The following is a 25,084-nucleotide window of genomic DNA, read 5'->3' on the forward strand; positions in this document are numbered from 1 at the left end:
AATGTTGTGGTACAAAATAAAATATTTCACTGAGCATTTACATTAACATCGGCCCAGGTCACGTGCAGCCCCGAAGTTAGAATCTTGCCATATGGAAGCCGATCATATATCAAACACTTTTTCAACAAAGATTGTCTAATTCTCCCTATATTTTTTTTTTGACAGCTCTGATTCTCCCTATTGAAAATATAATTTTTCAGAATTTTTCGATATGGCAAGATTTTTGTAACATACTATTAATGAAAAGTTTGTAACATACTATTAATGAAAATAATAAGAAAGACATTTTTGTTATTATAAAAATATATGGCCGTGATACGTATAAACATTGCTTTATAAAAATTACTATCTCTGTTTCATAATAATTGTCGTTTCAATTTTATGATAAAAGTGATCTTCATTTTGAAAAATAATTTGCGAAATTGTCTCTGTAGACCATAAAATTATAAGTGTCTTAGTCGTACGTTGGCATTACACATTGGCAATTGGACATTATTAGAGATCAAGTAATTCAACCCTTTTGTTATATATTTTAGCTGATTAGGGAAGAAAATAAACCCAGATCCCTTTATTTATTGCTACTACAACAAGTCTTGGCCACCAAATAGAAAAATTGAAAACTATTGACAAATAACAACCCAATTCTTTCTAGTCACCATAACATTTATACATTTATAAACTTTACATTTATGCATCATCCAACTTTGAATGCTGTAATACCTAGCATTATATCTACTCGCGAGAACATGAATATGTAATTTATACATTCAATTGACTGAATAACATAGGCGTGAACTCAATTTAGTGGAACTTTATGTAATCCAAGGTTTAATTAATAATCTTCAAGAAAAAAAGACAAAATCTATTGCAACTTGCGAGATTCTCAGGCTGCACAATGCAAATTAACACCACACAAGTTGAAATTTACTAGGGAAGAACAGAAGAAAGCAACTTAAGTTCAAATCTACACATTTTCATGATGCATATTCCATGTACTAATTGAATCTATGAAGCAAATAATAGGAATTCTAACTTGCTAGAAATACCAGCAAAATAAAGTGCTGCATAACCAGCCGGGTGCAAAGAGAGTGGGAAACGAACTACAGTGTGTTATACAAAAGAAGCATGGATAAAATGATTTGCATGAAACTATTTTTACATATGCTTGAATCTTCTACTGATAAATCTCCATAATTAAACAAGTTAAGTAGCTAAACTACAGATTTGAGACATGTGGAAAGGCCCAACGACTAGCTATTACACAATCTAGGAAAGAATATACTGATCTTTCACAGATCAGATGAAGCAGTCAGCAAGTATTTACCTTTACCTACATGAATGAAGGCCCAGCACAGCAACCTTTGATGTCTGTCAGATAGAAATTTCCCCATTACTTTGTTTAAAACTTGAAGTGCCAACATTTTGCTTTACACCATGAGGCAATGGCATATTGCATGGAACAAATCCATTCGCGATTAACGGTTGGCCAAATTTATAATTTGTTGGGGACTCAAGAACGGCATTGTAGCCCCAAGTTTCAGCACCACCGCCTACAATTCCAACACCACCCACATATGCAACACTTGGCATAGCATTAACATAAGGCGGCGCCTGATGACCAGTTACCATTTGCCCATACCAGAAGTTCCGATAAACATCAGATGGAGCTACATATCCGTTCCCACCATACGCACCCATAGGATACCAACAACCATAGGCAGCATTTGATCCATACCCATATCCCACATCACTAGGATACCAAGGCAAAGGCGAAAATCCATTAACCATGTTACTAGGACTAGAATGAGGAAACATCTCAGCCGCTCCTCTATCAATCCTATACCTTATTTTCCCACCAAAACGATCATTACCAACATTCCCCTCCCTCGGAACAGCCCTCTTAACCTCAACCAGCCTACCATTCAAATCATGAAAACTTTTCACCGTAACATTCTGCACGGATTCTTCATTCTCATAAGTGATAAACCCAAACCCCCTCGGCCTATGAGTCACACTATCCTGCATCACCACCACATCAGTTATCGTACCAAACCCCTCAAAGTATCTCTTAAACTCCTCCACAGATATATTAGCAGGTAAACCTCCTACAAAAATCTTCTTAGTCTTAATCTGATCACTGTTACATTCATAATTACCATAGCCACTTCCCCCTCGATTCTGTAACTGATTTTGTTGTAACTGCTCACTTCTTGGTATAGCTTTTCTCACCTCTACCTATATAAACAACAACCAAACAAGACTACCCATAAATCAAACAATTAACAAACCCATAAAAAAAACATGCAAACAAAACAAACAATATTTCACTCAAAAATTATTTTTTTTGTAAATTGAATATCTAAAAAAACATTTTTTTTTCCTTTTTGAGTGAAAACAAAGAATTAGGGCAAACAAAGAAAGAAAAGAAAAAAACTAACCTTTCGTCCAAGAATAACATGGTTATCTTGAAGGGCTTTTTCAGCTGAACCAATATCAGAGAATGTAACGAAGCCAAACCCTCTTGGGATTCGAGTAGCGCGGTCGAAGGAGATGGTGGAATACAAAACGTCACCGTATTTAGCGAAATAGTGTTTGAGGATATCTTCGGTAGTGTCGCGAGAAATGCCACCAACGAAGAGTTTGGCTTTATCAGAATCCATGTTGAAATTGATTCTACTGCTCATGAACCCTAAACCCCTTTGAATCCCCAATTCAATTTTGGAAACCCTATTTTTCTATTTCTATTTCTGTTCCGGAAGCTCTAACTTTAACTAACTTCTTCGTCACACTTGGAATATCTTTTGATTCTTGCGTGTTATATGAGTTTAGTTCTTGAGGCCCAATTAAACCCATTTCGACATTTCGGCCCAATAATAAACCAACTTAACGTATCAATTTTGTCTAATCACATTCTTTGATAAAATTTAGATGAATTTTGGTAAATGCATTTTTTTTTCAATATTAACTAGTAACAAACCCGTGCGTTCGCACGGGTTCGGGTACGGGACGCGCATTTGTTTCAGATGTATATTTTTTAATAAAAAAAATTATATTAAAAGTAATTAATATTTTGTGGAAAAAAATAAGAACAATTAACATTAAATTGTGTCTAAAAAAAAGGAACAAAATTGAAATCACGAAAATTAAATTGTGTCTAAACAGCCTTTTGTAACTTCACGTTCCCGTTAATAATCAATATTTTGATCAGTAACTTCGTGTTCCCGTTAATATTAATATTTTGCTCAGTAACTTCATTCCTATTAATTTTAAAATATTTTGATCAATAACATGTTCCCGTTAATATTCTATATTTTGATCAGTAACTTCATGTTCATATCATGTTCCCATTTATATTCAATATTTTAATCAGTAACTTCAGGTTCCCGTTAATATTCAATATTGTGATCAGTAACTTCATGTTCCCGTTAATATTCATATTTTGATTAGTAACTTCATGTTCCCTTAATATTTAATATTCTAATCAGTAACTTTAGGTTCCCGTTAATATTCAATATTGTGATCAGTAACTTCATGTTCTAGTTAATATTCAATATTTTAACCAGTAACTTCTTGTTTTCGTTAATATTCAATATTGTGATTAGTAACTTCATGTGTCCGTTAATAAAAAATATTTTAATCAGTAACTTCAGGTTCCCGTTAATATTCGATATTTGATCAGTAACTTCATGTTCCCGTTAATGTTCAATATTATAATCAGTAACTTCATGTTCCCGTTAATATTCAATATTGTGATAAGTAACTTCATGTGCCCGTTAATAAAAAATATTTTAATCAGTAACTTCAGGTTCCCGTTAATATTCAATATTTGATCAGTAACTTCATGTTCCCGTTAATATTCAATATTATAATAAGTAACTTAATGTTCCCGTTAACATTCAATATTGTGATAAGTAACTTCATGTTCTTGTTATAAAAAATATTTTAATTAGTAACTTCAGGTTCCCGTTAATATTCAATATTGTGATCAGTAACTTCATGTTCCTGTTAATATTCAATATTTTAATCAGTAACTTCATGTTCTCGTTAATATTCAATATTGTGATCAATAACTTCATGTCCCCGTTAATAAAAAATATTTTAATCAGTAACTTCAGGTTCCCGTTAATATTCAATATTGTGTCAGTAATTTCATGTTCCCGTTAATGTTCAATATTATAATAAGTAACTTCATATTCCCGTTAATATTTAGTATTTTAATCAGTAACTACATGTTCCCGTTAATATTCACATTATCATCATGAAAATTAAACACTTAATAAAATATATAAAACAAACACATATTTTGATTAAAAAAATAAAATTTAAGAAACATGAATTTAAAAAAAAAGGTGAGAATACCACATTTGATTTTAATATATGAATCATTTAATAACAGTATTAAATATATAATACATGATTCACAATTAAAGAATTTAAACTAAAATTATTTTAAATAATTTGAGTAAGTTATATTTTAAGAAGAAAAATAATAAATAATTTTCATTCAATGTTAAATATATAATACATATAACATATTGGTTTTGTAATCTTCCAATCTAAATTTAATACATATAATACGTATAACCGATTATATTAAATATATAATACATATAATAGATTGGTTATAATGACCCAAAACAAACTATCTTCTGTCCATAACACAATTTTTCATTAAGAATCTTCAAGAAGCAAGTTTCCTCAAATCCAGTATAGAGCAAGCCAACATCTCTTTAGAACCACTTCCTCCTGAAAGATATAAAAAGATAAACTGAGACAGGTGAAAAAGCTAAATAATTTTTAATTTTCATTTTAATGAAAAAGACATACCATTTCTTCCTAGGTAAAATCATTCACTCATAAATAAAACAACAATACTAAACACATATATATTTATTTTAATAGACCTTTTGGAGAAAATAGAATGAAAATACTTAAAATATATTTTATGAAGTTTATTTTCAGTATGAAATCAAAGATTTATTTGATAAATAGTATGAAATCAAAGTAAAAATAATCATTAAGCAAAAGAATATGCAAATAAATATGAGAATACACATGAAACATAAAAATAGAAAAAATAAAATCAAACCAAACCAAACACACAAAAAATAAAAATCAAAGAGGATATCTGATAAAAAAAAAAGTATAAGAGAGAACAAAAACTTAGTACATAGTGTGCGTATGTGTGGTCTAGCGGTGAATCACTTGGGTCTTGAGAGTGTGCTCCTCTCAAGGTCTTAGGTTCGAAACCCGCTAGGTCCAAATTGCTTATTAAAAAAAAAAACTTAGTACATAAACATTCAAAATTGGTTGTTTGTTATCCACCTCTTCCCTAATTATTTCAAAATTGGGAAAAGAAAAAAACATGAAACGTGAATCACCTCTCCCTAATTTTCTTAAAATTGGTTATTTTTTATTTTAAAAAATAAAGTAGAAAACAATTAATAATGAATAAGAAAAAGGAGAGAAAATGGGAAGTAAAATCGTTCCCTTCCCTAAAAATTCTCTAAAGTGGTTTTTTTCAATTTATTATCTTTAAATTAATTTAAGTTTTATTATGAGCTTCAAAAATGGCAATAAAAGATCTATATTATCTTGAGAATGCATTATTTAATATTTTCTTTTTTTAATTATTCGTAGAGAGATTGCATTATTTAATATTTTCTTTTTTAATTATTTTAAAATTATTTTTATATATGTTATTTTGATATGATAAATAAAATATACAATAGTGTTTTATTTGTCATCCCAAAAAAAGATAGAGGGGCATGGTGTTGTTAAAGTCATAGAGCCAATAGCATATCATAATATGAATATCTACTATATAGTAGCAGGTACCTATGTCCTCAAGTGCATATCATAATATATAGCAGGTACCTATGTACTCAAGTGCATATCATAATATATAGTAGCAGGTACCTATGTACTCAAGTGTTTAAATTTTACTTATTTTTAATTGATAGCTTAGATACATACAAGAGTTTAATAGTGATATAGTACCCATGTAATTTAATTTTATTTCATTTTAAGTTTTCAAATTCTCCTTTGCTTAAAATACAGCTCCATGTGGTTATAACATCAAAGAATCAATTAAATTAAATTAAATGTGGTAGAGAAGAGAGAACATAAGTTCATTTTTTTCAACCATCTTAAAATAAAATCATAATATTTTGCTTAAATAAATAAAATTGGTTCACAATTAACTATCATTAATTGTCTTTTATTTTTGATAAAAAAATTAAATGTAAATGGTCAATACTTTTTTAAAAGAGTAATATAAAAATGAAAAATAATGTCTTAATATATATATATATAGATATAGATATATATATATATATATATATATATATATATATATATATATATATATATATTTCTATCATGTCTATTGAACTGTTAATAAAATTGTTTCATTTGATTGATATTCTTTTACTATTATAATATTATAATATACCTAGTAGTTAAGAATAAATTAAAGATGAGAGAATATGAAATAGTGTTAACATCATCAAACCTTCAATAGCAAAAAAAACCCAGCAACATTGAAATCAAAATCTAAAATTCAAAAAAAAAAAACAAAAACCAACAACATGAGAGAATATGAAGAATCACAGAGATGAAGAAGTTAATAGACTTGTGTTGCTTCGTATTTCTTCTTGCAGTTGAATCAGTAGATCTGAAAAATCATTCAATCTGAAATTTATAAAGATGATGAAAACAAATATAAAATTTATAGAAAAAAGATAAAATTAAAAGTTTAGGTGAAAAAGTGAAACCCTAACCCTGAAAACCATCTAAACACAGAAAAGCAACACCAAAAACTCTGAAAAAGAAAAACGGAGTCAGTAAACAAACATGTAAAACATATATGTAAAATTTAAGAAGAAGCATTGAAGAGAGAAGTGGGAGATTACACATAAACATAAAAATCAGAATTTTGGGGAAAAGGATTACAATACCAAATTCATCATTGACAATATTCAAAACTCTTCCAAGAAAGTCCTGCATGTCTGATTTACACCACCAAAAAATAGAATCATATGCAAAATAAAGAAATTAAACAACTTTGATTAAAAGGGTTTCAAAAATCAAATCCGTGCAAAAGGATTTACCTCATGTAATTTAAAAAAATCGAAACATGATTCATCACCAACAAATTTGAAATGGAAATCATGTTGTAGGAGAAAGGATTAGAAAGAAAAGAAGGTTACATAGATAGGGTAGAAGTTTGGATAGAAAGATGAGAGAGAAATGAGTTTGTAAAATGAAAATTTTTATTTGAAATTTGAAAGAGTGTGGAGATGTGGAAAAGCAAGATGGTTCCAAATTAAAGAAAATGCAATGCTGGTTGTTAAGCCTATACACGTGGCTTAATATTGGGCAAGAAGGGCATTTTTGGTTTTTCCAGATCAGTTAACTTTCTTATATTGTAGATATTTATTTTAAATTTTTATCTCTTACTTAAAATTTCAAATTTCTTTTACATTTCATTTTCCCACACTTTCTTACTTTCATTTTAATTTTTCTTAATTTATTTATTATCACAAAAAATATTAATAATCTATTTTTAAATTTTAATCTTACTAAAAATTTCAAATTTCTTTCACATTTCATTTTTCCATACTTTCTTACTTTCATTTTAATTTTTCTAATCACAAAAAATATTAATAATCGATCATTTAATTATTATCCCCAAAAATATTTATTATTTCACTGGTCACTATCAACTCAATATTTAATTTTTTTAATCGATCATTACACATTTTCTCTATCTTAATTAAAATTTCAAATTTCTCTCACATTTTTTTCACACTTCCTTACTTTCATTTTAATTTTTTTCTCTATTTATTTATTATCTCACGGGTCACTATCAACATAATGTCTATTTTATTTTAATCAATCATTGTCTTTATTTGAGAGATAATATCTTTATTTTTATTTTTTCTCCATCTCACGATTTTATTATTATTATTTAATACAATTAAATTTCCATGATTATTGTTTATTTTATATTTGCTTTTAAATATATTTTATATCACATCAAACAATTTTTTTATTTCACGGGTCATTATCAACATAGTAGCTATTTTATTTTAATCAACAATTACTATTAATTGAGAGATAATTTTTATTTTTAAATGTTAATATTTCATTTTTATTATCTCCATCTTATAGTATTTTTTTATATGATTATTTAATATAATTGAATTTATATGATTATTTTCCATTTATAACTAAACCATTCATTTTTAATTTATACGTATCTAATTAAATTTTATACAATATTAAATAAATTTACCTGTACGGAAGCACGGGTATCTTACTAGTTCTTTGATAAAATTTAGATGAATTTTGGTATATGCATTTTTTTCAATATTAATATTTATTTTATTTGAAAAAAATTACAAAAAAGTATTTTTTGAATTTTTGAATTTTTTATTATATTAATTTATTTTTATTATTATAGATTTATATTTTATCTTGTTTAATGTTAGTCTTTAATATTTGTATTATAATGCTTACATCAATAGATAACTTAAACTCATAAATCCTTAAATTGTATTGATTAAAGTTGTTAGTGAGGTTTTTTTTTTTATCGAGTTTGGATAAGTTCCATTTGGAAGATGTTCTATTTATTTTATTTAAGTTTATGGATGTAAGACGCGTAGCAAAAACAATTATGGATTAAAATTAAAAATTGAATATTGTGTTTAATTACATAATAAAATAATAAAATAATATATATTTAAGTTTTCATTCTTTTTTAATCTCATCACTTTTACGAAATTCTTAGTGATCAAATAAGCAATGACGAAATCCTTTTGACATATTGTATGATAAATAATTAAATTATAAATATCTTAACCAAACTACTAAAGATTCATATCTATAATATAAGAAAATTAATGGCTCTGGAAAACCTAAATTTAACCTTTCTTCTTTATTCTCCATCTCATTGATTTGGTGGTAAAATGTTCCAAAATTTACTTTTTCTAACCAAATTGTACTATTAGTTAGACATCTAACATATTTGATTTAAATAGTTCAATTGAGACAAAATATTTGTTCTCAAAGTACAAAATTTGATTTCAATAGTTCAAGTGAGACAAAATATTTGATATGAAAGTACAAAAAAAGTGAACCAAAAAGCATTTCACGGTTTCATTTTTCCAAGCATTTGAAAAAGGTGGTACACAAGGGCTATTTTTCTGCTGTCAAATTCAAATATTTGTCCTTCCTGGTTGCCAATTTCAAAAAGCAAAATTTTGAAAACAGGGCTAAATCGCTTTGTCCACCCTCACTTCTTTTTGTCCATCAGGTATTTCTAAAATGGAACCCTTTTGTCCATCGTGTCACTTCCCTTACATCTATTCTATCACTTGCTCTTTGTCTTCTCTTTAATGTCTCTTTCTGCAGCATTTCAACTTTCTCCTTCAATAAGCACTTTCTCTCTTCAAACACAACAACCTCTCCTTAAGGCTTCATCTCTTCTTCACCTCTACAACTTTCTTCCTTCTGCAACTTTCAACTGCGAATATGGCAAGACCGTTTGAGCTGGTGAAAGACATCAATGACACAAAGGAGCTATGGAAATTAGCTGTGAGAGTCCATCATAAATGGACTGTTGTGTCCAAGATTAAGGAGCATTTTGAGATGTTATTGTGTGATAAAGAAGTAAGAAACTTTTGTTCATCTATTTTCTGTTCATATTCTGAAAAAATATTCGTTTCTGATTTAATGGTTTTAGGTTTTGTGTTTTTGTTGTCAGTAAACTTTCGTTTATGATTGTGCTGGTTTTAGGTTTTGTGTTTTTCTTGTGAATAAACTTTTGTTTCTGAGTTTAATTTTTGATAGCTTTATGGATTTAGAGGAAGAAATCCAACTAAAAACAAGTCAAATAACATAGAAAAGGTTGTATTCAGTTTGCAGGGAACTTAAAGTTGTCTCCTTTTGTTCGTTAACCTAGCAAGTTCATTAACCTAACAACTTTTCCTTTTGCAGCCAAATGAATTTTTTATGTCTCTAAGGAGTTTTCAATAGCTTTTAACTAACCATCTTGATGAATTTCAGGGATCTGATATACATTTTAGAGTTCCTACAATGTATAAACAAGCTGTTGATAGTGTTCTCTAAGATACAAGTAATTTCGTAGTTTTTACTATTTGTGCAACTTGACCAGGATGGGTATTTGCTTATGTTTCAATCTCAATGTCCTTTCTTTAGAACATTATTGCAGTTTCTTTATAGTGTGCTATCATTCACTTATGGGTTTTCATCTCTATCTGTGCAAGTATTTGTCAGATACTAAAATACTGCCTACAGTTGGGAAACTTAATCCATCTGAGTATTTATCAAATAAACATCATACAATAATTACTCATGTAGTGAAACTCATACAATAATTACACTTTTATTGTTGATAAATGTTTAATTTGATCATGTGAAATCATATGAATATACAAATGACCATAGGTCCATAGTTATCGAATCATAATTCATACTGTGAAGCATGAAGCTAATTTTTGTATGCAGGTAATTTTTGTTATATTGCAGTTTGACTTAGCTTCTTATTAGTGATATATTAGAGTATACTTATTTGATTGGTTTTTCTTCTTTGTTCATCATCTGCCATTATCAGATTGACAAGAAATGGAGTTTATCGGGAAAAACCGAGGTAAAAATTCTTGTGTCAGTTTATGTGGTTGTTTTACAACCTTTGTGTTAATATAGTTCTGTAAGTAGATGTGCTATTTTTTACAATCATTGGAGCCATTGGTATCACTGCAGGTATATTTTGACACATCCAAAAAATTGAAAGGCTTGTCGCGGGGTATAATACAACATAATTAAGATTTGTAGTTAAGGCCATTGTGGTCGAGAAGTAATGCCAGGTCGAAGGTCATGAATTTTGCATTGTTCTTCGATATTTTAGCTCAATTGATGCTGCACCGAGCTAACAAATCTAATGATTGTTTAGTATTAATAACTTGCAGGGTTGCAAAGATGTGGAAAAAGTTATAGATTGAGATGGATTAACATGTGTGTGTGTATATATATATATATATATATATATATATATATATATATATATATAGCATTCTTTATGAGAACTGAAGCAATAGGCTTCCCAAAGGTATATGCATCATATCTGTAACAAATTTCTTATCATGTTAATTGAAATGAAACTTCAAGTTGGGACTGATGCATTAATCACGGGCTGATTCATGAAAATGGCTTGACTGTTTGCACATTTTTTATGGTCATATGTATGTCTTGACTGTTTGAATTCTGTTATGATTTTCTCGCTGGCATTTTCATGCTTCTCTGTAAGGGAATCTAATACCGAAACTAAATGTTGAAGTTCTGTCTTGAGCCACTACACCAAATAAGCTATTTAATAGCACTTTTTTTTATGTTTTTGATAGCACTTAAAAGCGCTATTAACTGCGCCGCTGTTGTAAACATTTTTTGTTTAATAGCACTTTAAAAGCGCTATTAAAGTATCGATTTTTAATAGCGTTTTTTCTTAAGCGCTACTGAAGAGAGCATTTTGCGCATTTTTTTATTTATTTTCTATAGCGCTTTCAAACTAAGCGCTATTATAGGGCACATGTTTGATAGCGTTTTCAAAACAAAGCGCTAATATATGGCACATGTTTGATAGCACTTTCTCTTAAAAGTGCTATTATAGGATGTTTCATTAATAGCACTCTTTACAAAACGCTATTGTAGTACATCTTTTTTATTTTTTACACAAAAGCATTCTTTTGGTGTGCAAATATAAAAAAGCTACATTCAATTCAATACCAAATAACGCTTTAAGTTATTCATTGCATACATATTATGATTCATCGATACTAAATAACATTTTAAACCAAATACACTTATTTACAAATATCATAACATATATAGAGCGCATTTATAAAGGGCATCTGACTTCATTGGATGTTCCACCTTTAATTTTCGGCGAGATCAACTATAATTTTCTTATAAAAAAGAATAAAAAAGATTTAATAGTTAGAGAACATAGTAAATGGAGAAAAAGGCAAGCAACACATTCTTTTCAAAATACTTACTTCTATTAGTTGAAATCATGTGGGTCATACTAACTTTAAGTGGAAGCCATATAATTTAGTGAGAAACATCTCCAAAATTGCAAGATCCAATTATATTTAAATCAATAGGATGAAATGTTTTGAAAAATATATACTATAGAGTGCATTGCTAGCAGCAGTCCTTAAAATATAATACATTTACTGACTAATCAAGAAGCACACTAGCATTGTGAAAGAACTTACATTTTCATATGTTTATGTAGTTCCAATCTTGATAAGTAAATAATCTTGAAACGAGCTTTTTCTTTTAATAAACCAAAAGGTGCAGAATTTTTTGAAACCAAACATGTTTCCTGCAATTGAATTTTTATATAAATAGAAACAGAACTCTAATAATCAATTTATAACATTACACTAAGAAAAGTACTGAACAAACCTTGAAGAACGCTCTTGCACTAGGCATGGGAAAGCATCACATAAAGAAATGTTGGATAGCTAACTTTTAGACATTGAACATTTTCTCCATTGAGTCTTTTATAACTCATAAAAACTATCAAGCTTGGATCATAAGGATTGTTTTCCACGTAAAACTATAAAAAAAATTAAAGTCATCATTACTCACCATCATATTTTATACATCAACATGTTTTAATTAAAAAGAGTATACATGTTATATTTTTTGAGACATTTTAGAATTTAGTCCAAAAAAAAGAATGTACTCCTCTAAACATATTTCTTACATATTTCCTGGAATATTTCCAACTTAGATGATTTTTTCATAAAAATAAATTCTGACATTCCCATTTCTAAACTTTTCATACACCAATGACTAATTTGCTTTTAACATACTTTAATTAGATTGATATAAAAACTTATTAAAAAGATTTTCCAATATTGGTCTGATTCAAACGGACTTACTAATTGAATTATTAGCAAGACTGTAATGAAAATAGAGTTCAATCAAGTAGTGAAAGAAAACTCAATATTTAATGTGGAAAGGTAACATATTTATAGTGAATAGTTAGTTATACTATCATCAGTCTAACAAAAACTACTAGAACCACAACTAACCTCCCACCACTTCCACTCCATAAACTGCTTGTAAAGATGTTGATGGATCGACCACCATCTCCATTACAGATTGCTCTCCTTGGAACACCGTGGCGTAAACCCGTCGGTTGCTCAGATTATCTTAACAATATTGACATCATATTAAATCCTGTAATATACTCTTCAATATATGAATTTTTTAAAACTGCTTAGCAGCAACTCATTAAAAATTCAGTCCATACACTAAGGCCGAGATCGAAACAACTACCGGTGTTAAGCTCTTAACATATTCAAGTTATGTGATTGTGCCAAAGGTTTTATTGACAACAGGGGTTATATTAGGTTTTAACCCTATAATCTGATAGTTGTTATTACAACCAAATAGTGCAATGTATGAAAAGTTTAAATACCACATAATAGAGTGAGTATATGTGACTTATCTATGAATTACGGTCTTGACGGTACGATCTAACTATTCGAGCAACAGTTTGATGTTGGCATGCCCGAAGTCTTCCAAGGCCCCAACTTTTCTTCTTGATTTTCTATTTGGCATTTCATCGAATGCGTGGTGTGCAGAATTCCTGCGCGGCGTTGTTCTCATCACTGCCATGAGGCTGACGCCATCAAAAGACCGAGTCAACATAGAGACCTGTTTAATCTCTTTGATTATCCGTTCTGTCTATGCACCCGAAAGATAGATTAAAGGGCATTAGACAATTTACACAACACCAAAGTTGGAGTTAGTAGAAATAGAAGAATCCATTTCTCTAATAAACGTAGAAACTAGAACCGGTTCGAATAAAATACATAAAACTTATCTGGATTGAGGTAATCACAGTCAATACTTGGTTGCGATGATGAATCAAAATCATCCACGCATATGATCTGTTGATTTGTGTGGCCCACAACTATTACACCTTCATTCTAACAACAACAATATCACTGTCAAAGCTTCCAAATTTTCATAAAACACAAATTTGATCACTCATAACCATCAGCTCCATAAAAAATACAAAATCAAAAACAATTTTGAAAGCAAAAGAAAAAGAAGAAGCAAATCGGAACAAAGGACCGAAATTGTCGACACTGAGGCAAACGAAACACTCTGCTACTGCAACTGCACACACGGATCGAAGCAATCTCAGTCCAAAACTCCTATGTTTCTAAATTCTGATTCAAACAGAACAAATAAGTAAGTGAAAAAAAGCTCAAAATAAAGAAGAATTTGTATACCTACCTTCGAAGATTCTGAGAAGACTTCAACTCTGGTACGGTCTCAGGTAGTTTCCTCTTTCCGATGATGAATCTTGGTAAAGAGTATGAGTATTCCGGGTCGACGAATGGAGAAGAGTTCATTGATTTGTTCTTTATTTCTGGTGGAGAATCTATGGATGATGAGATATAGTCGACGACACAGTGCGTATTGAAGACTGACGGTGGTAAATCGATGGTAGGGTTACCGGAACATGACGGCGAAGATGAAGAATCGATTAGTTTTTGCGATGAAGAAGATTAGGGGTTTTTGGTGGTGAATGGCCAATATTGTGTGCCAAAATGAAAACTATCCTGGAAAAAAAACTTGTTTTGGTTTTCTTTTCTTTTATTTATTATTTTATTAATTATATGTTATATAAGTAATAGCGCTTTTCATATGAAAGTTTAATATTAGCGTTTTACAAAAGTGCTATCCTAGTGAATAAAAGTAATAGCATTTTGTCAAAACTGCTATCATAGTGTGTAATATTAATAGCATTTTGAGAAAAGCGTTATCTTACTGAAGTATAATAATAACGTTTTTCTACAAAGTGCTATCAAAACCACATTGTTTGTATTCTATAATAGCGCTCGATAATAAAGTGCTTTTGTAGATGTATTTTTTTTTTCATTTTTAATAGCACTTTCTTTAAAAGTGCTATTAAATTAGGCGATACAAAATATCAATTTTGGCATAGTGAGCTTTGATTTTTAGTTTTTATAATTCTTCTAAAATTGGCTTTAGCTTCACTTCATTTCATGGGGTGCCTCCTGAAATAATTGCATTTATAAACTGACAATCATATGCGGTTTCATTCACGTAGTCCAGAAGGTGCTTCAAGCCCTTGAGAGAGTCACCAGGAAAATTTCTAAGTGAGTTTCGTTCAAATGCTTATAATTAACCTTGTATTTTCGAAATGTATTTTTAATTTCTAATATCATTAATATTCTCATGTTTCAGTTATGTTATCATCATGGAGCGATTGTTAGAACTTGAACAAATGATTGTTTTTCGAGTTCCATGGGTGGATGGATGATAGGGGTGAGACACACGTTAATAGGGGATATTGAGTACAATTTAACTAGCCAATGGGTCCATGCAGGGGTGGAATTCGATTTCACACGTCATTGAATGTAAGTATTACCAAATTCCTTGGCTTCGAGCAGGAAATTACTAATAGTTTTGGCACTTCCTATTATTTTTACATCAATGTTATACACAACTTCTTCTCTGCAGACATTAGAGAATGCTCTATCACCTTACAAATTAAGAGGAGCAGTTGGTGGAAGTGATTTTGATCCAAAAGGAAAAAGTTAGAATAAGTTGAGTTATCAGTTTAATCTCATATGGTTTTATTAATTATAATTGCTAACTATTAATTTGATATGGTGGCAGATTAGGCGATTTTGCTAGAGTTTCATGTCTGAGATTCATAAAGTAGGATTTCGGCTAGATGCATAAATAGTGAATCAAAAACACGGACTGGTTCCCTGGAAGATTTATTTCATGCAGCGGTGGTTCAAATCACGTTGGTTTTTCATGTGTTAGTTTTTGTGTTGTCTGCTGCTGCAGAATTTTTGTGCAGATGCGGTGTCAGAGCGCCTGAAGCAGTCATCCTTCATTCGTCTCACCCAACCGTGGAGTTCAAATTTTTATCTTGTGCTTCCTACAGCATTCAACTATGGTAGTTTCTAGGAGCTGCGCGTCTGACTATTGTCAACATTATCGACCAGTTTTGGTTCTTGGTTAGGGGCTTGGGAAAGTGTTCAGTTGGCATGTTAATGTATTTATGCTTTTGTTTTCTTAAATTTGCTTGTGGTTGGATTTGGTTCTAGGGGTCTATTGGTTCATTGCTTGAGGCGCTTCTTATCGGTTGCTTAGGCTTGGTTACGTTGGATCGTATTCTCATTGAAACGATGAGGCGAAGGGGTTGTATCTCAAGTTATTGGTGTGTTTAGGGGATTGGTGGATGTTTTGGGGAAATATATTTCATGTTTAGAGCTAGAGGTGGTAATTTGGTAATCAATATCAATTTGTTGAGTTGATTTTCTGTAATTTGTAACAGGTAGCACATCTTCTGCCAGTTTAGTTGGCAGACTATTATTTGTTACTATTAGCACATCTTCTGCCATTTTCTATGATTAGTTTTTTTGTGTTCATATTTACAAATTACATTGAATTATATTTTATGATAAAAATTCAACTTCTAGAAATATGTATAGTAATTACTACTACTTTTCATTTAGGAATCTTTCTGTTTTTACAAACTATCAGAAAGTTGTATTTACTCGTACTAAATGTTCAAAATCACAATTGATATAGTTAGTTATTTAGAGAAATTGTATCTCATGGAGAGACATTCATGAAAGTTTGTATATAATCAAACTTAGCACTTCTAAGGATTAATGATTTATAGTATTTATTTATTGATTATGGTTGAGTCTTAACCATGAGATATTTTTTTTCTTTTCAAACTATTATAACTTCTAATTGAATGGTATAACCAATTTTTTTCTTTCCTTCTGTTCTGGTAATTAAAAATAGGGTTAAATACGTTTTTAGTCCCTATAAATATGCGACCCTGCATTTTTAGTCCCTATAAAATTTTCCTTCAATGAATGATCCATCTAAAATTTTTATGCATGCAATTTCAGTCCTTGATATTTTCTAAAATTTTAAAAACTGTTTAATTACCCTTTAATTATAAAATTTTTGAATAATTTTTTTTATATTTGTTTAGAATACTGTAAAATATTTATTTACCAAATTTTAGAATTTTTTAAAACGAGGAGAATTAAATATGAATTTTTCAAATTTAAAAAAAAAATGATAAAAGTAATGAAAATCTCAACTTAGAAATTAAATTTTGAGTTCTTTTTTTTCAGAAATTTTTTAAAATATTATGAACATGTCTGCAAAATAATCATTCTAAAATACACTTTGGTTTGACATCAGGGACTGAAATTACATGCATAAAAATTTTAGAAGGGCCATTCATTTAAGGCAAATTTTATAGGGACTAAAAATGAAGGGTCGCGTATTTATAGGGACTAAAAACATATTTAACCCTTAAAAATATTATCCAAATTAGCTTACACTTAAATTGCAAATGGTATAATCAATCACTTTATATCTCTTGTGCATAAGCTAATTGGTAAGCATTCTTCTAGTGAACGTGTTGATGATGAAGCTACATAAGGTAGAAAAGCTAAAAGGGAAAAAATAATATAAGTGATTTTGATGCGGCTGCTTGTGAAAGTGGCCTTGATGGAAGAAGCTCTTTTTATTAGAAGTGATTTTTTGTTGAATGAGTGTGACATGTTGCTTAGAGAGATGCAGACAAACAACTCACAAATTTAATTTATTAATTAATGATGTATATGTAGTTATTTGTAGTTAAAAAATATATTCACTTTTCATTCTTGGTGGTTTGATAAACAAATTAATTTTCTTTTCTTTTTATCTTTGTATGAACTTTAGTACAATTAAACTATTCTCAATTTTTTATGATTTCATACAACATTAAATAATGTTTATTTCTAAAGATGTATAATTGATTTTAAGATGTTTGATTATTATTTTAAATATACCTTATGGCTAGATTTTAAAAAAATTAATTTAAATTATCTACGAAAATAAATTTATTATTGATTCAATTTTTTAAAAATATTGTGAAAACTAATAAAAATATTTATATGCGAGAAAAAATCAGATTGATTAAAATATTTGTATATATGAAAAAAAAAAAAAACTCTTTTGATTAAACAATTTATTTATTTTATTTTTATTTACATTTTAGAAACAAATGCGCGTAACACACCGGTACCCGTGCGTTATCCTGCTAGTATATATGAGAAGCATCTTCAATAAAATAATTGTAGAAATTTTAAATTAGATTATTAATGCGTTACTTGTGTTGTAAATAGCAAGATAATTAAATTAGTTATGTTACTTATTATACAAGTAACTAACTAAAGTTGTTTTGGGCTTAATTAGTGACTTGTAAGTCTAACTAGTGTGTATAAATAATTACTTATGCAATCATTAATAAGCATGAGTTGTACACACAACTTCCATTCCAATTCTTTCTTTCCTTTTACGTGTGATCATATAGTTCTAACACTACATATTCAAAACATTGATATTTTTGCATCATATTTTTCTTGCTTCTCTTTTTCTGATGTTACAAAAAATATCGATGTTTTATTAATTGGGTCAAACATAATGCTTCAATAGTTCAATGTGGTTGAAGATAATAATTAGTTCAATATAAGGGACTTAGTAATAATATTATTATAAATCGTATATTTATTACTTAGGGAATAACTATAACTTAAAAAATGTTGAGCACACATAAGCTATTTTGGAAAGTTGATATTGGTGTATCAAATGAAAAATAGAGGTTCAGCAAAATATATTAAATCAGGATTCAGATCCAATTTCTATTGAATCATGATGAGTGAGTTTTATAATCATTCAATAGTTCAACCTTCATTTGACATAGTAGTGTAATTTTTAGTTTTACGGTATTACAGAACTTTTTACTTATATGATGATTAACCTTCATTTATTTATTTGGATGTGCTTCTCCCAATATCACATATGATACAACCCTCACACGTTGACATAAAATGTCTTGATCATACCGTTGTAGGAAAATATAATTCTTAATGAGTGAAATCAAATATAAATTTTTTTTAATATAACAAAATCACTTTAATAGGAAAATTAAAACTCAAACAATCAAAATTAGTTCTTCCTTTAAAGATACTCTAATAATACATTTAGTATGTGCTTCTCCCAAGATTCTCAAAATTGTTCATCAATACTTTTGTTCTCCACAACACTTCTAACTTACACTTCACACGCCCAACATGTAAGTTAGATGACCCATATAACTAATTTTTGATAAAGATGTTGCCTCCCATTTTTGTTGTAGGGTTAATTTTTGTTTTTTAGTAATGATAGAAGAGGCTTAAGAAGCAAGAGACAGAAAAAGAAGGTAAGGACTGGATCAGTAATTCCTTATATCTCTCTGTTATTGTTTGCAGTGTCCCAATCTGTCAGATATCCAAATTTATTGCTCTGCACCGCATCACGCACACAATTAACTATACCGCATCTTTATATTCTCATTCATTTTTTGAATCCTTCTTTTTCAATTCATCCCTCCTAATTCTATGGCTTCACCATCACCCAAACCACAGAAAAAACTTTCAGAATTTCTAAATGAACAACAAGAACCCTTCATCCTAGAACTTTACTTATTAGAAAGATCAAATTCCTCAAAAAAACTGACTTCAACTTCACCCACCAATTTCCAAAAACCTTCAAGCTCTTGCTTCCTAAACAAAAAGAGAAAACCTCTCTTCCCATTTTGTAAAATTTTAACATGTGTACACAAGAAGAAGCTTGCAGCAGCAATCAAGAATTCCTGCACGACAAACAAACATACCAACGCTAGTGTCACTATGTCTCACAAAGATAACAATGTTGATCGAATACAAACAGCTTCCGAAACAGATCGTTTCTCAACTGTTAGCAGTTCCACCGTGTTCCATTCATGCTCAGATACTGAAGATGAAGAAGACAGAACTTCATTTTCGTCTCGCAAATATCATAATCCTCTGTTTTCTCCAGATAGTGTCTGCAACACTGGAATCCATAGGTATGAAATCAAATCAAATTCTGATTTACATAAATCTTTGAATTTAAATATCTAATAAAAAAGACATGTTGATTAATTTTGTTAGCCTTATGAACAAATTAAGCCAGCAAGATTCCGACAACAGAAAGTGCCACCAGAGATGCATAAAAGGTAAAGTTGCTTTAATTCTGTTACTGTTCCATTTATTTTATGATCAATCTGTTATATTGATTTCGCAAAATTCACGGCAAGTCTAAAATTTTTTGTATATGTATATTTTGTTCAATACATGTAACTGTTTTTTATTAATAATAACTTTTTATTATGTATCAGTGTGTCCGACACATGAAACATTGAACAAGGATGTTTGTGTTTGCGGTGTGGTTGTGCCTAAGAAAATCAATGAGGAATCTCTATTATTACCTGCTATATTTAGTTCACTTATTCAAACAGCAAAGAGAGATCAGAAGAATTATACTAAACAATTGCGACAAATTCTTGAGCATAAAAGAGTGTTGCACAAGACAAAGAAGCTCTTATTTGATTGTGTGAAAGAATTCACCAAAAATATGAAGAAAAAAGATTGTAAGAAATTCATGGGAGCTGAAAAGCTGGGGAAGATAATATGGAAAAGAAGAAAAGAAGGTGGTGGAAATTATGAGACAAATATTACTAAATTGTTGAATTTAGATCACTTGGATTCGATGAATGAATGGAGTGAGTTTAAGACAGAGATTAAAGATATTAGTTTTGAGATTGCTGATGCAATATTGGAACGTATGATGAAAGATGAAATTGTATGAATGATATATAGCCACCAACCATACAACAACGTAAAATTTATGTTGATGTAATATTTCATACCATAAACTTAAATGATGCATTGTTTTCTTTCTTTTTGCGAATTGAAAATTTGAAACATGAAACGTGTTCCAAAGGATTCAAAATGGAATAATATAGATTTTGATGATTCTAGTGTTTTGGTTGGTTGGAAAGGTGTTGTCGTTTACTGTATTGATTATGTGAGTGAAGTTTAAATATATGCTTTAGATAAACAGTTTTATTTCTTTTTATGGAAATTTTGTGGTGGTAGTGAGAATGAGATTTGAAGCGGTTACTTTATGTTGTTGAATCGGTTATTATTGAGAGACATAAATGTACATAGGATATGGACATTTAAACAACTAGACAGGTCTATCAAATCAAAATGAGTATTATATGGTTACTTTGAAATTGAAATTAGCTTTGTGGGGACAAACTTATGATGCCTTCACCCACTACCGCCGCTGCCATTCAGCTATTAAACTTTCCATTAAAGGTGTGTTTTGCCTTCATTAGGAGGAGTGTGAGTCTCACAATTAGGTGAGTTTACATTCAAATTCATACAAAACTCTAGATAGAATTTTAGATTTATTTTCTAAAACTATTATGAAGTGGAACAAGAAATTAGTGGTAGTTTGGTGATGTCCACAGGTAGGGTGAGTTTATATTGTTAATCATGTGATTCTAAATAGAAGAAAAGTGAATTGTGATATTTGAAATTTGAAATGGATTTATAAAAATTTTGATTTTGTAAACGTTTATAGAAAATTTTACTTCCTACCCCTACATTTGCCCTTCTACCCCAACAATCATATTTTTTTGACGAAATTACCCTTATATAAATAGGAATTTTTTTTCTCATTTTTCACTTTTTACTGATCTTGAACAAACACTCTCCTTTTATCTGTACGAAACACAAACCGGAACACCTTGGAAAACTCTTTCGGTTCATTAACTTTCCAAACCGGAACACATTTGGTAAGTGGTCCGGTTCAGAAAAATACTTCACGGAACACTTTTGGTTTCTGTTCCGGTGCGTTCGCTTCCAAACCGGAACACAATTTGGAACTCTTCCGGTTTGTTGCCTATGATACCGGAACGCTTTTGAAATCTGTTCCGGTTTGTTTTCATCTCCACCGGAACCCTTTTGAAAACTGTTCCGGTTTAGCTCAGTTGCAAACCGGAACCCTTTTTGGAACTGTTCCGGTTTGGTTTGTTTTTATTTTTTTTATTTTTTTTATTTTTTTAAATTTTTTTTTCAGGAAAATGCGTACACTTGGACCAGACGGGAGACCACATACCCGCCGCCGCGACGAAGCTGGTTCCTCTAACCCACCACCACAGCCAGTTGGATATCCTGGTGGACCATCAGATTTATCTTTACTTGTTCGATATCAAGACCATGTTGCTCGCCGGTTATGGTACGGAGAGGTAAGTAAAAATTATTTGATTTATTTTAAATAGAATTTATTATTATATCTTCTAATGTGGTTTTTTTATTTATTTTCAGGAAAGAGGCTCTAAAAAGGAGCTTAAAGTTGCTGGGCACGGGACGAAACTCCAGGAGAGAGTGCCTCAGCAGCTCCCACCTGAGATTAAGGCTATCGTGTCTAGGTCAGGTCTGGCTTCTCTTCAGAGAACTAGCCTGACCAAGATAGACGTTAATCTCGTCTCAGCATTTGTGGAGAGGTGGCATGTTGAGACTTCGTCATTTCACATGCCATTTGGTGAAATGACGATTACTTTAGATGATGTTGCGTGCCTGCTCCATTTGCCTATCAATGGTATGTTCTGGTATCCTGATGAGCATGTCACAGAGCAGGTGGCTGTTGATCTTGGCTGTGAGTTATTGGGAGTGGATAGACATGCCATGGCTGTACATGTGCGTTCTTGCAGGGGAGCTTATTACTCACTGCAGTGGCTGTATGACAGATTCGTGCAGTACCGTGCTGCTGGTAGTTGGACTTACGCGACCAGGGCATATCTGATGATGTTGGTAGGTTCTACCATTTTTGCGGATAAGACATTTACCCTGGTTGAGGCCCGATATTTGCTATTGTTTAGAGATCTACGTGGGATTGGTTCATACAGTTGGGCATCAGCGGCACTGGCCACTCTTTATCGCCACCTTGGGGATGCATATATGTTTAGTTGCAAGCAGCTCGGTGGATATCCTACTCTTCTACAGGTATTTATGTTATTTTTAATTAATTATATGTTTATTCATATATTATAATTTATATTATTATATATATATATATATAAACATTGGTATTAATGAATATCATTTAATTTATTTGTTAACAGTGTTGGATACATGAGTACTTTCCTACTCTGGGAAGGAAAGGAGAAAATTGGCGGTCAGACAACCAAGGGCTTCCGAGGGCGATGAGATGGTTCTACAGACAGGGGGCCATCAAGGTGGATGCATATAGACCGATATTGGATCAGCTGACACCTACAGACGTCATATGGCGTCCATTCGAGGATCATCGACCTCATATTGCTTTTAACGAGCTATCTTTATACAGAGGTTTCCTTGTTTGGGGTGACATACATGTGTTGTACTTACCCGATAGGTGTCTTCGCCAGTTTGGTATTCGCCAGTATATCCCGCCTGCACCTCCTGCTGATACGCTCAGCAACGATGAGATTGCTGTGGAGTGGATTGGTTATCACCAGAGCGTGACAGATGTGATTAGAGGTACGGAGGCGGTGGGATACCCTCATGAGACGGTGGATGGATATTTAGAGTGGTATTACAGTGTGTCTCATCCTCAGGTTGTGCCGCCCCCACCTAGTGAGCGTAGAGAGGTTCCAGTTCCTGTCTTTAACAGCATAAAAATGAAAAGAAGAGAAAAATACAATAGAAAAAAAGTAAAGGACATAAAAGATAAAAATATTGCATCAATGACTTATTCTGGTTCGGTCTTAACCACTTGATCTACTTTAATTTTCAATTTTTTTTTTAGTTTCATTAAAGTCAAATTTGAACTTTTATAGGATTAACCAAATAATCTTCAACTACAATTTGAGCTTTTGCATAGGATTGACTCACAAAACTTCTAATAATAAACTTAGCTTTTACATCGACTTAACTTAAGAACCATCACCCTAGCTTTTTTCTTTCAGGTTTAGTTTTATATAGGAAAAAATTTGTCTAAGAAAGGAAACGAACCATGAGTCATTTTAATGATTTAATCAATTAAGCCTAGGTGATAATTGATTAACCAACCAAAATTAGAAAAGTTTGAGTTTTGAGGTCTTCTAATCCATTAACAACTTATTTAATTGTTTAAGAGTCGTTACAAATTGGTTTAATCGATTATTAGAAACCCTTAATCAACTAAGTAATGTAAAATATCTTCCTAATTTATTAACCAAGCTTCTAACCAATTAAATGTGTGCTCAAAATGGTTTTGATATATATCTACTATCTATCTACTCTACTATCTATCATTTACTAATCAATTGACCAAACATCCCAACACGCCCTTCCCTTCATTTTCATTTGCACTACTCAATGGACAAAAACGTAATTAACAAAATAAGTGTTTCAAAAGATCTACTTTTCTCATTCCAAGTGACAATTGTATCAATCTGATTGGTCCTACACTTTCCAACATAAGCATGCTAGCTATCGTGCAAATGCTGTCTTTGAAACATTGTCCTACACTTTCCTCTCATAAACCATATGAAAGTACTCCATTTTCTCTGCACAACCTTTTCATCTTCATCTTTAACCATGGTGACTTTTATCTTCATCTCTCTTTACATAAAGTTTCATCATTTATCTTTGCATCTAACTTTTTCTTCATAAAAATGCTTACTTTTGAAACTTCCTCTATTTAGGTTTGGTTCTTGTGCATATTCGTTTGTATTTTGCACATTTCTATGCTTCAATGCTTTGTTTTACCTTTTGTTTTTGGTGTAAATCTTTTGATTACTCGGTTTCATTTTGTTTTTTCCCGGGTTTGTTGTTGTTTGTAGTGTTCCGCCGAATAAGTTGCGATTCGCCTCTTTTTTTGGTTTTTCTGCTTAGATTTACTATGTATGTGTGAGTAATGGTTTTTGTATTCGTTCCAACATTTTATGAGAAAAAGTTTTGATTTTTCTTATTTTTGTTTCAATGCTTTTAAGTTTTCATTTTTTTTCAAATTTTTTCACTTAATCTGGTTTTGTTTATATGAGAATAACTTTTGATTTCTGTTTTACCGCAACGATTATTGTTTTCATCTTCTAGTTTTCATAGTT

General features: G+C 30.5%; 3 protein-coding genes and 2 long non-coding RNA genes across 7 annotated transcripts; 2 read left to right on the plus strand and 3 right to left on the minus strand.

Moving 5' to 3' along the window:
• Positions 1-1,089: 1,089 nt before the first annotated feature.
• LOC131655263 (RNA-binding protein 1-like) lies at positions 1,090-2,777 on the minus strand. Its single transcript, XM_058925157.1, has 2 exons — positions 2,439-2,777; positions 1,090-2,235 (listed from the first exon to the last, which is right to left on the minus strand). Exons 1-2 carry the CDS (start codon positions 2,682-2,684, stop codon positions 1,372-1,374), a joined length of 1,110 nt encoding a protein of 369 aa, XP_058781140.1. The 5' UTR covers positions 2,685-2,777; the 3' UTR covers positions 1,090-1,371.
• A 3,728-nt stretch (positions 2,778-6,505) lies between these two features.
• LOC131655264 (uncharacterized) lies at positions 6,506-7,399 on the minus strand. Its single transcript, XR_009299692.1, has 4 exons — positions 7,113-7,399; positions 6,960-7,010; positions 6,783-6,823; positions 6,506-6,676 (listed from the first exon to the last, which is right to left on the minus strand). It is a non-coding gene; the product is annotated as an uncharacterized LOC131655264 (long non-coding RNA).
• A 5,065-nt stretch (positions 7,400-12,464) lies between these two features.
• Positions 12,465-14,677, minus strand: LOC131655265 (uncharacterized). Of its 2 annotated transcripts, XR_009299694.1 has the most exons (3): positions 14,344-14,677; positions 13,128-14,030; positions 12,465-12,646 (listed from the first exon to the last, which is right to left on the minus strand). It is a non-coding gene; the product is annotated as an uncharacterized LOC131655265 (long non-coding RNA). The 2 variants fall into 2 exon arrangements; XR_009299693.1 differs by lacking the exon at positions 12,465-12,646 and having other exon boundaries at positions 13,022-14,030.
• Positions 14,678-19,227: 4,550 nt separating this feature from the next.
• LOC131655266 (uncharacterized) lies at positions 19,228-21,048 on the plus strand. Of its 2 annotated transcripts, none has more exons than XM_058925160.1 (3): positions 19,228-20,029; positions 20,133-20,179; positions 20,342-21,048. In XM_058925160.1, the coding sequence occupies exons 1-3, from the start codon at positions 19,542-19,544 to the stop codon at positions 20,809-20,811; spliced, it is 1,005 nt and encodes a 334-aa protein (XP_058781143.1). In that variant the 5' UTR covers positions 19,228-19,541; the 3' UTR covers positions 20,812-21,048. The 2 variants fall into 2 exon arrangements, with proteins under 2 accessions (XP_058781143.1, XP_058781142.1); XM_058925159.1 differs by having other exon boundaries at positions 19,284-20,029; positions 20,115-20,179.
• On the plus strand, positions 20,929-23,773 carry LOC131657776 (protein MAIN-LIKE 1-like). Its single transcript, XM_058927137.1, has 5 exons — positions 20,929-21,030; positions 21,827-22,041; positions 22,093-22,261; positions 22,341-23,018; positions 23,138-23,773. The coding sequence occupies exons 1-5, from the start codon at positions 20,929-20,931 to the stop codon at positions 23,771-23,773; spliced, it is 1,800 nt and encodes a 599-aa protein (XP_058783120.1).
• The last annotated feature ends 1,311 nt before the right edge of the window (positions 23,774-25,084 follow it).

This window comes from Vicia villosa, linkage group LG3 (assembly GCF_029867415.1).
Source record: "Vicia villosa cultivar HV-30 ecotype Madison, WI linkage group LG3, Vvil1.0, whole genome shotgun sequence".
Classification (NCBI taxonomy): Eukaryota; Viridiplantae; Streptophyta; class Magnoliopsida; order Fabales; family Fabaceae; genus Vicia; species Vicia villosa.

Excerpts from the sequence above, each read along its gene's own strand:
- LOC131655263 (XM_058925157.1), bottom strand. The coding sequence starts at position 2,684 with ATGAGCAGTAGAATCAATTTCAACATGGATTCTGATAAAGCCAAACTC. Across the intron at positions 2,236-2,438 it reads ATGTTATTCTTGGACGAAAG|GTAGAGGTGAGAAAAGCTAT; the intron begins GTTAGTTTTTTT and ends TTGTTTATATAG.
- LOC131655266 (XM_058925159.1), top strand. The coding sequence starts at position 19,542 with ATGGCTTCACCATCACCCAAACCACAGAAAAAACTTTCAGAATTTCTA. Across the intron at positions 20,030-20,114 it reads TGCAACACTGGAATCCATAG|CCTTATGAACAAATTAAGCC; the intron begins GTATGAAATCAA and ends TAATTTTGTTAG. Across the intron at positions 20,180-20,341 it reads CCACCAGAGATGCATAAAAG|TGTGTCCGACACATGAAACA; the intron begins GTAAAGTTGCTT and ends ATTATGTATCAG.
- LOC131657776 (XM_058927137.1), top strand. The coding sequence starts at position 20,929 with ATGAAACGTGTTCCAAAGGATTCAAAATGGAATAATATAGATTTTGAT. Across the intron at positions 21,031-21,826 it reads TCGTTTACTGTATTGATTAT|AAAAATACTTCACGGAACAC; the intron begins GTGAGTGAAGTT and ends GGTCCGGTTCAG. Across the intron at positions 22,262-22,340 it reads GCCGGTTATGGTACGGAGAG|GAAAGAGGCTCTAAAAAGGA; the intron begins GTAAGTAAAAAT and ends ATTTATTTTCAG.